The following is a 15,033-nucleotide window of genomic DNA, read 5'->3' as shown; positions in this document are numbered from 1 at the left end:
TTAGTTCAACAACTATTTATTGAACACCTACTATATGCCAGCTACTGTTCTACATGCTGGGATATAGCAGTGAACCAAACTGACAAAAGTCTATTTTCTGGTAGAGTTCAAATTTCAATGGAAAGATATAGACAACAAATAAATATATTGTACACCAGGTAGTAAGAAGAATATGAGAATAAAATAAAACAGAATACTGAGTGTGAGAAGAGGGTGGTGGTGGGATAGGTGTTTTTTTAGGGAATGCTTCTTGTATAAAATTACATTTAGGCAAAGATACGAAGGAAGTGAAAGAGCAAGATACGGAATTATCTGGGGGAAGGGTGTTCTATCAAGCAGAGTGGTAAGTGCAAAGGTCCCAAGGTAAAGAGTATTTTTGTTGTATTTGAGACAGGGGAGACTTTTTGTATCTTCTTCTTGGAACTAAGTAAGGAGACTGGTAGGAGATGGAAGAGAGGTAGAGAAGACTTTAGGACAAATTAAATTGGATCTTTAGACCATTGTAAAAAATTTGGCTTTGAGGGAGATAGGAAGCCTATGAGAAAGCGTTTTGAGCAGAGGAGTGACATGATCTGACTCAGGCTTTGAAAGGATCACCCTGCTGTGGAATTTAGAAGACTGGAAGGGTTATGAGGGTTGAAGCAAGGAACCATTTAGAAGCATGTTGCATTTTGCAAGCGCTACATCTGACAAAGGTCTAATATCAGCATCCGTAAGGAACTTAAGCAAATTTACGAGAAAAGAAAATCCCATTAAAAAGTAGATAAAGGACATGAACAGAAACTTCTCAAAAGAAGACGTACATGCAGCCAACAATCATGAAAAAAAGCTCAACATCACTGATTATTTGAGAAATACAAATCAAAACCACAGTGAGATACCATCTCACACCAGTCAGAATGGCTACTATTAAAAAGGAAAAAAATAACAGATGCTGGCGAGGTCGCAGAGAAAAAGGAGTGCTTATACACTGTTGATGGGAGTGTGTAAATTAGTTCAGCCATTGTGGAAGATAGTGTGGTCGTTCTTCAAAGACCTAAAAACAGAAATACCATTTGACTCAGCAATCCCATTACTGGGTATATACCCACAGGAATATAAATCATAAAGACACATGCACGTATATGTTCATTGCAGTACTATTCATGATAGCAAAGACATGTGGTTAACCTACATGCCCCCACCAGTGATAGACTGTATGAAGAAAATGTAGTACATATACACCATGGAATATTATGGAGCCACAGAAAAAAAATGAGATCGTGTCCTTTGCAGAGTCATGGATGGAGTGGATACCATTATCTTTGGCAAGCTAATGCAGGAACAGAAAACCAAATACTGCATGTTCTTGCTTATAAATGGGAGCTAAATGATTGTAACACATGGACACAGAGGGAAACAGCACACACTGGGGCCTATTGGAGGGTGGAGAGTGGGAAGAGGGAGGGGATCAGGAAAGAAAACCAATGGGTACTAGGCTTAGTACTTGGGTGATGAAAGAAGCCCCCATGACACAAGTTTACCTATATTAACAAATCTGCACATGTACCCCTGAATTAGATATATATTAAAAAATCAATAAATCGATGGACTTCGAGTTAAGCAGATCACCCTCCATAATGCTGGGGAGGAACTTCATCCATTCAACTGAAGGCACTAATAGAACAAAAGATTGACCTCTTCTCAGTGAGAGGCAAGTCTGCAAGCAGATGCCTTTAGGCTTTAATGAAAACATTGCTTTTTTCTGGGTCTCCAGCCTGCTGCTGACCCACCCTGCAGATTTTGGGACTGGCCAGCTTCCATAATCATTTGAGCGATTCCTTTAAATAAATCTCTCTCTCTTTTTAAAGCCTATCGAAATAATCCATTCACATATTTATCATCACTTTGATCTGATGGCTGTCAAAGTAATGAGAACTGGTTAGATTCTGCATAAATTTTGAGGGTAAAGCTGACAAACTTTGCTGACCAAATGGACATGAGGGATTTAAGAGAAAAAGCAGTTAAGAATGGGTAGAGATTTTTGGCCTAAATATTTCTGATTGGAATGACCATATATTGAAATGAAATCTGTAGGGAGAATAGATTTGGGGCAGTGGGCAAAGATAAATTGATTTTAAACATGTTAAGTGCCTATTTATTACACATCTAGTCAGTGTGTCAACCATTTAGATATGTGAATCTGAAGTTCCAGAAAGAGGTGTCAGCTAGTCTCTTTCTGAAGATAGAAATTTATGAATCAAATTTCTATCTGGCCAAGCTGGTCTCGAACTCCTGACCTCAAGTGATCACCCACTTTGGACTCCCAGAGTGCTGGGATTAGAGGTGTGAGCCACTGCACCCAGCCAAGAGGAATTTTCTTCCATGAGAGATATTGTAGTATGTTTTTGTTTTCAGGCATATTGGCATTATTCAGAGGAAATACGAGAAATGGATGATGTGAGAGAGAAAAGAGATAGTTGCCTAAATGAAGAGGTTGAAAAGGAGAGATTGTTTATATATTGTGATAGGAAGGTAGGCAGAATCTATAGGAACAGGCACAGATAGGAAGGTAGGTAGGTAGATATGTGGTGAGCCCTTGTGGCAGTTTTCTTTTGTTTGTTACTGCTTCCTGTCTGACTACTGCTGTGATCAGATAAGAAGCAAAGTTAGGGAGAATGAAGAAAGGGGAGATGAGATGAAATAGTTTTCTAGGACAGTGTTAAAGTGATTGGGTTAGGGAAGTGTATTGGCAGCACCAAGGGTCCACTGAAAGTTAGTGGTCAGGAATATAAAGTGAGATGATTGAACATGATTGCTTTTCTTAGACCAGCTTTGATGGTACAGAGACAGAAGATGTATAAAATATGGTTTATGTTACTGGTGAAATTAGGATATTTTATTAAATTTACAGAAAACCACCTATATGAAATATAATCAACGTATTAAGAAAAAACTTGTGTATAGTTTTCTCATTGTAACACAAGATAAAGTTATGTAAAACAGGAAGAAAAAGACATTTGCTACACGCCAATTATTGTATTAGAAGCTACAGGGACCTTAAAATTCACTCATTAATTTATTCAGCTATTTATTGGGTACTAAAATTTGTGCTATTCATTGTTTCAGGTGCTGGGGATACAGTGGTGAGCAAGCCAGAAGAGGTTCCTACCCTCATGAAGCTTATATTTTAATTATACAGTTGGTCTTCCCTATCTGTGGTTCCGCACCCACGGATTCAACCAACTGCAGATGAAAAATGTTAGAAAAAAATTAAAAATAACAATACAATAATAAAAAATACAAAATTTAAAAATACAGTGTAATAACTATTTATATATCATTTATGTTATATTAGGTATTAAAGTAATCCAGAGATGATTTCACGTATACAGGAGAATGTGTGTAGGCTGTATGCAAATACTACACCATTTTATATAAGCGACTTGAGCATCCTCAGATTTTGGTATCTTAGGGGGTGGGATGGGAGGTGGGGTCCTGGAACCAATTCCCTGCTGATACTGAGGAAGGACTTAATCTATTGAGGGGTATAGCTGACAAATATAAAACAAGAAAAAAAGTTAATTGCCCTAATTGTGATCTTTTATGGATCATAAATATTCAGGGATGGATAAGGTCAGTGCAAGCTTAAATATAGGTCTGAGAACTTAGGTCCAGAATCCATTATCCAAAACATTTGGTGCTGTAATTTTTTTTTTCTTTTTTTAAAAAATTCTCTGCATGTGTTACAAATGGTTTCCTCTTTTCCTTTTTTTTTTTTTTTTTGGCTTTTAGAAATGTGGATTGTGTGAACTGACACTGTGGTTTCTGGGAATAGTAGCATCCCTTAATCGCTTAATCAAGCCCATTAATACTTTTGCATTGTAATTTATCATTATTCACAGAAATTATGGTAATTAAGACTAAAATGGGTCCATGTCAAGTTTTATCACTAGGTTTTGAAAAAACTTGGATTTCAGAGTTTTTTGGATTTCAGGATTGTGAGCCCATCATGGAGAAGATAGGACTTTGTACTCTTTATTTTTTTGAGAGAGTTTATTTTTTTAATTTACTACTTTTTTTTTTGAGACGACTTTCCCTCTGTCACCCAGGCTGGAGTGCAGTGGTGCAATCTCAGCTCACTGCAGCCTCCACCTCCCGGGTTCAAGTGAGTCTCCTGCCTCAGCCTCCCAAGTAGGTGGGACTACAGGCGCGAGCCACCATGCCCAGCTACAGAGCGAGACCCTGTCTCAAAAATTTTACTTTTTGTGAGTCTCGCTCTGTAACTAGGCTGGTGTCCAGTGGCATGAACGTGGTTCACTGCAGCCTCGATCTCATAGGCTCAGGACGTCTCCTTGCCTCATTCCCTTGAGCAGCTGTGACTATAGGCATGTACTACCATGCTGGGCTAATGTTTTGATTTTTTGTAGAGACAGGTTCTAGCTATATTTCCTAGACTGGTCTCAAACTCAAGCTCAAGTGATCCTCCCATCTTAGCCTTCCAAAGTGCTGGTAATACAGGTGTGAGCCACTGTGCCCAGCCAGGATTTGTACTTTTAAAATTATTTTTTATTTATTTTTATGAAACACATGGGTTATTTTAATTACTTTTTATACACATTATTTATTATTCCCCCACTTCCCTAATTTTATATATATATATATATATATATATATATATATTTTTTTTTTTTTTTTTTTTTTTTTTTTGAGACAGAGTCTTGCTCTGTTGCCCATGCTAGAGTGTAGTGGTACAATCATGGCTTAGTGTAACCTCAACCTCCTGGACTCAAGCCATCTTTCCACCTCAGCCTCCTGAGTAGCTGGGACTATAGGGACGCAACACCACACACCTGGCTAATTTTTTAATTTTTGTAGAGATGAGGTCTCACTATGTTGCCCAGGCTGATTTTGAACTCCTGAGCTCAAGTGATCCTCCCACTTTAGTCTCTCAAAGTGCTGGGATTGTAGGACGAGCCACTGTGCGCAGCTGACTTTGTACGTATAAAGGGAGAGTTTGTATGCTTATGTGACACATAAGCAGAAGTGAACATGATTTTTTAGGGACAGTAAAGAAAACTGAATTGACTAAACCATAGTGGGTGTGTGTTGGGAAGTAAAGACAAGTTTCAATAGAGCAGAGCAAGATTATTAAAAATCCTCGAATACCATTGTGAAATGTTAATATATGAAGTGGTAGACAACAAGAATCATCAGAGCGAAATGATTGGAAGATTAGTTTCCAGCTGTTTATATGATTCAATGGAGCAATAACAAACTAAGGAGTTACCCAATCGGCTAATATTTGTTGAGTACTTAAAACACTGCTGCTGCTCCTCTTATTGCTAAATTATTGGTACCTTTTTTTTTTCTTGCTCTGTCACCCAGGCTGGAGTGCAGTGGCATGATTTTGGCTCACTGCAACCTCCACCTCCCAAGTGATTGTCATCCCACAGCCTCCTGAGTAGCTGGGATTACAGGCACCCATCACCACACCCCTCTGATTTTAGTATTTTTAGTAGAGACAGGGTTTTGACACATTGACCAGACTGGTCTCAAACTCGTGACCTTAAGTGATCCATCTGCCTCTGCCTCGCAAAGTGCTGAGATTACAGGCATGAGCCACCACACCCGGCTGGCACCTCACTATGTGCCAGTCATTGGGTGAGGTATTTTACAATCCTTTTAGAAGTTATAAGACAACTATTCCCCCCACCCCGGAGACAGGGTCTTGCTCTTTTGCCTAGGCTGGAGTGCAAGTGGCATGATCACAGCTCACTGCAGCCTCGACCTTCAAGGCTCAAGTGATCTTCCCACCTCAGTCTCTTGAGTAGCTGGGACTACAGCTGTGTGCTGCCACACCCTGCTAATCTTTGTATTTTTTGTGGAGACAGGGTTTTTCCATGTTGCCCAGTGGTCTCAAACTCTTGGGCTCAAAGAGTCCACCTGTGTCAAAGAGTCCACTGTCTCAGCCCCTGAAAGTACTGGGATTATAGGTATGAGTGACCGTGCACAGCCAAGAATCTTACACTCTTGTTGGAATGAATAGTCTCAGGGCACATAGTTCAAAATATTCTACTTCATTAAAGGAACTTTCTAAGGGATAAGATGTCCTTTTTCCAGATGCTAGTCCTAGATCTTGAGTCAGACATATGCTTGACATGAAGACTGGTCTGTCAATCTTCAAGAATACTGACTTGTTTTATTTTGGTTTTTTATTTTATTTTTTTCTTTATTATTTTGATTTTATTAATATATTCACTCGTCTCTGGCGGGGCATGGTGGCTCACACCTGTAATCCAAACACTTTGGGAGGCCAGGGCAGGTGGATCACCTGAGATCAGTAGTTGAGACCAGCCTGGCCAACATGGCAAAACCCTGTCTCTACTAAAAATATAAAAATTAGCTGGGTGTCGTGGCATGCGCCTGTAATCCCAGCTACTCTCGAGACTGAAGCAGGAGAATGTCTTGAACCCAGGAAATGGAGGTTGCAGTGAGCCAACATGGTGCCACTGCACTCCAGCCTGGGAGACAAAGCGTGACTCGATTTCAAAACAAACAAACAAAAATTTCACTAGTCTCCCTAATGATTCTATGGTAGTCTGGTTTCCTGAGGCTCTTTATATTCAAAATGGAGGTGCCTTGTGGAGATTGTCAGATGTATCACCTGTTGTAAGATAATAAATTGGCACACTAGTTTTATTTTTTATTTTATTATATATTTTTTAGAGATGGGGTCTCGCTATGTTGCCCAGGCTGGAGTGTAGTGGCTATTCACAAATGCGATCCCACTACTGATCAACACGAGAGTTTTGACCTGCTCCGTTTCCGATCTAGGCTGGTTCACCCCTTCTTAGGCAACCTGGTGGTCCCCTGCTCCCAGGAGGTCACAATATTGATGCCGAACTTAGTGCAGACACCCAATCGGCATAGTGCACTACAGCTCAGAACTCCTGGGCTCAAGCGATCCTCCTACCTCAGCCTCCCAAGTAGCTGGGACTATAGGCACATGCCACTGTGCCTGGTGGCACACTAGTTTTAAAACATTTTTTGTGTATTTGGAGAATTGACGTGCCAACTGAGTATTTGCTGTTAGGAAAACTTGTAAAAATAAATTTCTGATTTTTAAAGTTCTTATAACAAAAGTGATTAATCATTTGTATAATTATTAATGTTTGCCCTTCTCACTAGAGTATAAACCTCTTAAAATTTAGGAACTGGGTTCGTTTTGTGGAATACTGTATTTTCAGGGTGTAGCACAATGCCTGGCGTATGATAGGTGTTTGGAAATATTTTTTGAATGGACAAGTGAATGAATTCAGAGTTGAATTGTATGCTGGCAAGAAGAGATAATTCCTGAATAAGTTTCTGAATAAGAGAGTCCTAACCTCAAAAAGCCTGATAATCTCTTCTAAAAGGTTGGAACACTGAAACCAGACTAAGAGATAATTTAAAAACAATTTTTTTATAGGTACATAGCACGTATACATACTTATGGGGGGAATGAGATCTATTGATGCAGGCATGCAATGTATAATAATCACATCATAGTCAATGGAGTATCAAAAAAACATGAGTTTTTACCTTCAATAAAACTGTAGGAAGTAAAAGCGTACTTCAGCAGAAGTGTAGAGAATATATTCTTTTAAAACTGAGGAGTTTGAAAACATATGAAATTATTTTTATTTTAGGCAATGTTTGTTTGACTCTAAGTTGCAGAAGCTTCTCGGTGATTCTTGGTGATTTGCACCATACCACTATAGCTTGTCTATGGTATCTGTAGAATGATAAACTTATTCTGAATTAAAAAAATTTTTTTATATAAGTAAATGGATTTAAATCTATTTTGAATTAACATTTAACTGTGATTTTTTTTTTTGGGTAGTTGACCTCCTTTTTGTCTTCCCCTATACCTGAATTACTCATGTTCATCAATAATTTCCTCTTTTCTGATAAATTTTTGTTATGGTCTGTTCTGCAGAGAAAGATGCTGGTTTCAAGTTTTGGAGATCCCAGTTTTTTATGGAACACAGTTCTGTAAAATTTTCATAAGATTCCTTGGCAATAACATACGCTTGTGATGGACCCTAGAAATACTGCTATGTTAGGATTGGGTTCTGATTCCGAAGGTTTTTCAAGAAAGAGTCCTTCTGCCATCAGTACTGGCACACTGGTCAGTAAGAGAGAAGTAGAGCTAGAAAAAAACACAAAGGAGGAAGAGGACCTTCGTAAACGGAATCGAGAAAGAAACATCGAAGCTGGCAAAGATGATGGTTTGACTGATGCACAGCAACAGTTTTCAGTAAAAGAAACAAACTTTACAGAGGGAAATTTGAAATTGAAAATTGGCCTTCAGGCCAAGAGAACTAAAAAACCTCCAAAGAACCTGGAGAACTATGTATGTCGACCTGCCATAAAAACAACTATCAAGCACCCAAGGAAAGCACTTAAAAGTGGAAAGATGACGGATGAAAAGAGTGAACACTGTCCTTCAAAACGAGTAAGTAGAGTTCCTAGCAATATGTGGTTATTGACAATATTTTCATTTCCATGTTAATTTTTATCTGTCCTACATACATATCCCAGTAGTTTGATTTTAATCTTTCTGTGTTATTTCCAGATACTTTGTTTTGTCAGTCTTAAAATAAGCCTGAGGCTTGTCAAAGATGTAAGTTAATAGCATAACCGTGTATGTATTTGTACTTGTAAAATTATGAAAATTTTGGTTTTTTTGAGATGGAGTTTTGCTCTTGTTACCCAGGCTGGAGTGCAGTGGTATGATCTCTGCTCATGGCAACCTCTACCTCTTGGGTTCAAGCAATTCTTCTGCCTCAGTCTCCCAAGTAGCTGTGATTACAGGTGCCCATCACCACACCTGGCTAATTATGTATTTTTAGTAAAAACAGTTTTCACCATGTTGGCCATACTGGTCTTAAACTCCTGACCTCAGGTGATCTGCGTGCCTCTGCCTCCCAAAGTGCTGGGATTATAGGCGTGAATCACCATGCCCAGCTGAAAAGTGTTTTAAATGGGGATATACTCACCATTGTTGCTTCTAATGTGGCATAGTGGAAAGAATATTGGATTTGTAATAGTTAGAAAATGTAGATTTGAATCTTACCTTCCTATTTACTGACAGACTATGGACAAATTAGCAGAGAAGGAACTGAGGATCAAAAAATGTTAAAACTATCTACCTTCCAGGATGGTTGAAATGATCAGATTCACTAACACGTGTTGAAAGCTTTTGTTAAATGAATTATTCTATAAAGTATTAATTCCTATTATTGTTCTTCCTAAGCTAGACAATATATTTAAAATGTCCCAGCTGGTACAGTGGCTCACTTCTATAATCCCAGCACTTTGGGATGCCAAGGCTGGCAGATCACTTGAGGTCAGGAGTTCTAGACAAGCCTGGCCAACATGGCAAAACCCCATGTCTACTGAAAATACAAAAAGTAGCCAGGTGTAGTGGTGTGCACCTGTAATCCAGCTACTTGGGAGGCTGAGGCAGGAGAATCACTTGAACCCAGGAGATGGAGGTTTCAGTAAGCTGAGATTACACCACTGCACTCCAGCCTGGGCAATGGAACAAAACTCTGTCTCAAAAAAAAAAAAACAAACAAAACAGTCCCCCCACCTTTCTGCTAGCTATCCAAATTAATGGCTAATTTTTCTTAACTCTGTTTACCACCGTCTAGTAAAGATATTAATTTTCTGTTGGATCATGTGTTGACTACAAGTTTAGTCACTTTATACAATATTTAATTTTATACTGTTTGCACCATGTGTGCCCATATACTGATTTAAATAGTATGCATACAAAACCAAAGTAATGGTAGAAAGAGTTGGCTTAACATTTTGACTAAAATTTTGGAATATCCCTGACTGTATGAAGTAACTTGATTTTTACTGTTAATTCTTTATCATCACATTCATTTGGTTTTTACAGTTCCAGTTTTCAGAAAAACATAGTGTTGCAGGCTCTTCTTTGTTTTTCAAATTGCTAGTTCTTGAAAAAATTTAATTGGATAAATTGGTTAACTTATCCTGAGCTTTCCCTCATCTTGGAAATGAAGATAATAACTATTCCATTTGATCTCAGGAATTTTCCTAAGATTGAAAAAGATATTTATCTAGACCTTTTTACTTGAAATGTTGTTAGAGCTTATTTTGCACAAGTAACTTGTAAAGATCTCCAGGATGATTGTCTTTAGTTATCTTTCTATAGTGTTACATTATTTTATTTATTTATTTTTTTGAGATGGAGTCTCATTCTGTCACCCAGGCTGGAATGCAGTGGCACCATCTTAGCTCACTTTAACCTCTACCTCCTGGGTTTAAGCGATTCTCCTACCTCAGCCTCCCAAGTAGTTAGGACTACAGGCACGTGCCGCTATGCCTGACTGATTTTTGTATTTTTAGTAGAGATGAGGTTTCATTAGGTTGGCCAGGCAGGTCTCGAACTCCTGGCCTCAAGTGATCCACTCACCTCGGCTTCCCAAAGTGCTGGGATTACAGGCGTGAGCCACTTTGCCTAGCCTCTACAGTGTTATTTTAGTCAGTGATGAGGTTTTGTACTCAGAAAAATAAGAGTTTTACTCTTATTGACCAGGCTGGAGCACAGCGGTGCCATCTTGGCTCACTGCAACCTCTGCCTCCCAGGTTCAAGTGATTCTCCTGTCTAAGCCTCCTGAGTAGCTGGGATTACAGGCATATGCCACCATGCCCAGCTAATTTTTGTATTTTCAGTAGAGACGAGGTTTCACCATGTTGGCCAGGCTGGTCTCGAACTCCTGACCTCAGGTGATCCATCTACCTTGGCCCCCCAAAGTGCTGGAATTACTGGCATGAGCCACCTAGCACAGCCAAAATCATTTATTTCTAAACCTTTTTCATTATCCCAAATTAAAACTCAGTAATCATTAAACAATATCTTCCATTTCTTCTGTCCCCAGTGACTGGTAATATCTAATGTACTTGCTGGGTGCAGTGGCTCATGCCTGTAATCCCAGCACTTTGGGAGGCTGAGGTGGGAGGATCATCTGAGGTCAGGAGTTCGAGACCAGCCTGGCCAACATGATGAAACCCCATCTTGATTAAAAATACAAAAAATTTGCCAGCTGTAGTGGCAGGTGCCTGTAATCCCAGCTACTCGGGAAGCAGAGGCAGGAGAATAGTCTGAATCCAGGAAGCAGAGGTTGCAGTGAGACGAGGCTGCACTATTGCCCTCTATCCTGGGCAACAACAGCAAAACTCCATCTCAAAAAAAAAAAAAAAATCTAATGTACTTTTAGCATCTGTAAATTTGTCTATTCTAGCTATCTCATATAGGTATAATCATACAATATTTTTCCTTTTGTGTCTGGCTTATTTCATTTACCATAATGTTCTCAAGGTGAAACTATATTGTAGCATGTGCCAGAACTTCATCCCAATTCAGGGCTGAATAATCCATAGAATGGATATACCACTATTCCTTTCCTCCCCTCCCTTCCCTTCCTCTCCCCTCCCCTTCCCTCCTCCCCTCCCCTCCTCTCCCCTCCTCTCTTCTTTTTTTTGTTCTTTATTTCACTCTTCTAGCCCAGGCTGGAGTGCAGTGGCACAACCTCTGCCTCTCAGTTAAAATGATTCTCCTGCCTCAGCCTCCTGTGTAGCTGGGATTACAGGCATGTGCCACCACACCTAGGTAATTTTTGTGTGTTTTAGTAGAGATGAGGTTTCTCCATGTTGGTCAGGCTGGTCTCAAACTCTGGACCTCAGGTGATCCGCCTGCGTCTGCCTCCCAGTGTGTGAGGATTACAGGCATGCGCTACTGTGCTTGGCCACCACTTTTTTATTATTTATTTATTTATATTTTTTTGTAGAGACGGGGTTTTACCATGTTAGCCAGGATGGTCTCGATCTCTTGACCTCATGATCCGCCCGCCTCAGCCTCCCAAAGTGCTGGGATTACAGGCGTGAGCCACCGCGCCCAGCCTGTGTGGTTTTTTTTTTTTTTTTTTTTTTTTTTTTGAGACAGAGTTTCGCTCTTGATACCCAGGCTGGAGTGCAATGGCGCGATCTCGGCTCACCGCAACCTCCGCCTCCTGGGTTCAGGCAATTCTCCTGCCTCAGCCTCCTGAGTAGCTGGGATTACAGGCACGCGCCACCGTGCCCAGCTAATTTTTTTGTATTAGTAGAGACGGGGTTTCACCATGTTGACCAGGATGGTCTCGATCTCTTGACCTCGTGATCCACCCGCCTCGGCCTCCCAAAGTGCTGGGATTACAGGCTTGAGCCACCGCGCCCGGCAGCCTGTGTGTTTTTAAAGAGACAGGTTCTTGCTCTGTCACCCAGGGTAGGCTGCTCACTGCAGCCTCAAACTCCTGGGCTCAAGTGATCCTCTTGCCTTGGCCTCCCAAAGTGATGGGATTACAGTTGTGAACCACCATGCCTGGCCTGTAGTAAGTTGAAATCAGAAAGTGTGAGTCTTGCAGCTTTGTTCTTTTTCAAAATTGTTTTGGCTATTTGGGGTTCTTGTGATTTCATATGGATTTTAGGATGGGGTTTTCTGTTTCTGGAAACAACAGTGTTGGAATTTTGATAGAGATTACATTGAATCTGCAGATGACTTTAGGTAGTATTGTCATCTTAATATTAAGTCCTAAAATCCATGAATGTGGGGTGTCTTTTGTTTATTTAAGATTTCCTTAATTTCTTTCAGCAATATTTTGTAAAATTTTTGGTGTTGAAGCCTTTTACCTCCTTAAATTTATTCCTGTGTATTTATTTTTTGATGCTATTGCAAATTGCATCAAATTTGCAGAATTGTTTTAAAGTTATTTTTCGGATTGCTCATTGTAAATATATAGAAATACACTGATTTTTTAATTATTATTTTTAATTGTTTTTTAGAGACAGGGTCTTTTTCTGCTGCCGATGCTGGAGGGCAGTGGCATAATCATAGCTCATTGTAGCTCCAAACTCCTGGACTGAAGCAGTCTTCCTGCCTCAGCCTCCTTTTGTTTATTTTAATAAAGAAAAAAAATTTTTTTTGTACAAATGCCAAGCTGGTCTTGAGCTTCTGACCTCAAGTGATCCTCCTTCCTTGGCCTCCCAAAGTGCTTGGATTACAGGTATGAGCCACTGTGTTGGCCACAACTGATTTTGGCATGTAGCTTTTGTATCCTGCAACTTTGCTGAATTCATTTATTAGCTTGAGCAATTTTTATGCTTTAGGGTTTTCTACTTGTAAAATTGTGTCGTCTGCCAACAGAGATAATTCAGTATTTTAATGTATGCCTCAGATATTTCTTAGATTCTAGCAGATTTGGGAAAAACTGCTTTTACTCACTGTGAAATGAGAGTGGATTATTTTCTGTTCAGTGCGTTAGCTACTTAAAATAGTGTTTTTTGTCTACTGAAATACTATGTATAATTTTTAAAATAATCTTAAAATTATAAACTCCCAATGGCCATAGATTACATACAGTATTTTGAATGGGGTCAAGCAACCTCTTTAGTGGTCCTTACAGTTAGAACTTAAATGATAAGTAAACTGAAAGTAGTAGATTCTGGTACTATAGCAGGAAGACAATAAAATAATAGGAAAATGGAAAGCTAGAAGGCAGTATAAGAAACAATAGCAAAGGATGAAGGTAAAGTGACATTAGGTTACCTCAAAGGATAAAGTTTTCTGTCCATAATCCATACTAGTATGGTATGTAGGCTAATGTTTGAGTTATATTGATATATATATAGATGTATAAATAGGTTGGTGCAAAAGTAATTGCAGTTTTTTTTTTTTTTTTAAAGACAGAGTCTCCTTTTGTTGCCCAGGCTGGAGTGCAGTGGCATGGTCTCAGCTCACTACAGCCTCCACCTCCTGGGTTAAGGCAATTCTTCTGCCTCAGCTTCCTGAGTAGCTGGGATTACAGGTGCTCACCACTATACCCGGCTAATTTTTGTATTTTTAGTAAAGACAGGGTTTCACCATGTGTGCCAGGCTGGTCTTGAGCTCCTGACAGCCTCCCAAAGTGCTAGGATTACAAGAGTGAGCCCCTGTGCCCGGCCATTGACCATGAACTTTAAATCATTACAACTAGGCTCAAATACATCTTTGTTTGTTAATCAAAAAAGGAACCATTACAATAAAAATTTGTGCCAACAGGAAATCAGTTTGTTTAATCCTGTAACATAAAAATCCATGCTTCTGGATTTGACAAACTCTTGGAAAGCATTTTCTGCATCCTGCTGGTTGTGGAAGCGGTTTCCCTGCTTGAAGTGGTAATTGGTTGATGGAGAGATCAGGTGAATATGGCAGGTAAGGCAAAACTTAGTAGTCCAATTCATTCAACTTTCGAAGCGTTGATTGTATGATATGTAGTCAGGCGTTGTCGTGGAGAAGAAGTGGGCTGTTTTTCATTCAACTTTCGAAGCGTTGATTGTATGATATGTAGTCAGGCGTTGTCGTGGAGAAGAAGTGGGCTGTTTTTGTTGATCAATGCTGGCTGCAGCCATTGAGTTTCTGGTGCATCTCATCAATTTGCTGAGCATACTTCCCAGATGTAATGGTTTTGCCATGATTCAGAAAGCTGTCGTGGATCAGACTAGCAGCAGACCACCAAACAGTGACCATGACCTTTTATGGTACAAATTTGGCTTTGAGAAGTGCTCTGGAGCTTCTTCTGGGTCCAACCACTGATCTGGTTGTTGCTGGTTGTCATATAAAATCCACTTTTTGTCACATGTCACAATCTGATTAAGAAATTGTTCGTTGTTGGTGTGTAAAATGCCAAACAACTGTAGAATGGTTGAAGTTGAGTTCTTCAGCTACTTCTCATGTAGTTATAAAAGGATCAGCTTTGATGATTGCTCTCAGTTGGTCATTGTCAACTTCTGACAGCCAGCTACTATGCTTCTCATCTTCAAGGCTCTCATCTCCTTTACAAAACTTCTTGAACCACCACTGTACTGTACATTCATTAGCAGTTCCTGGGCCAGTGTGTTGTTGATGTTGCAAGTTGTCTCTGCTGCTTTATGACCCATTTTAAACCAAAATAAGAAAATTGC

At 39.6% G+C, this 15,033-nt stretch overlaps 1 protein-coding gene across 3 annotated transcripts in view; it reads left to right on the top strand.

The window, feature by feature from the left end:
• ASH1L (ASH1 like histone lysine methyltransferase) overlaps nt 1-15,033 on the top strand; it is a 238,891-nt gene that overhangs the window by 37,108 nt on the left and 186,750 nt on the right. For all 3 annotated transcript variants that reach the window (XM_021667330.2, XM_012449852.2, XM_012449853.2), the window contains one exon: nt 7,961-8,479. In XM_021667330.2, coding sequence (XP_021523005.1) covers nt 8,060-8,479 — 420 coding nt within the window. In that variant the 5' untranslated portion in view covers nt 7,961-8,059. The remainder of the gene's footprint in view (nt 1-7,960; nt 8,480-15,033) is intronic.

Source organism: Aotus nancymaae, unplaced genomic scaffold (genome assembly GCF_030222135.1).
Source record: "Aotus nancymaae isolate 86718 unplaced genomic scaffold, 86718_ANA_hifiasm-v0.15.2.pri h1tg000108l, whole genome shotgun sequence".
Classification (NCBI taxonomy): Eukaryota; Metazoa; Chordata; class Mammalia; order Primates; family Aotidae; genus Aotus; species Aotus nancymaae.
Note: the sequence above shows the minus strand (reverse complement) of the source record. Positions and strands in the feature narration are given on the sequence as shown.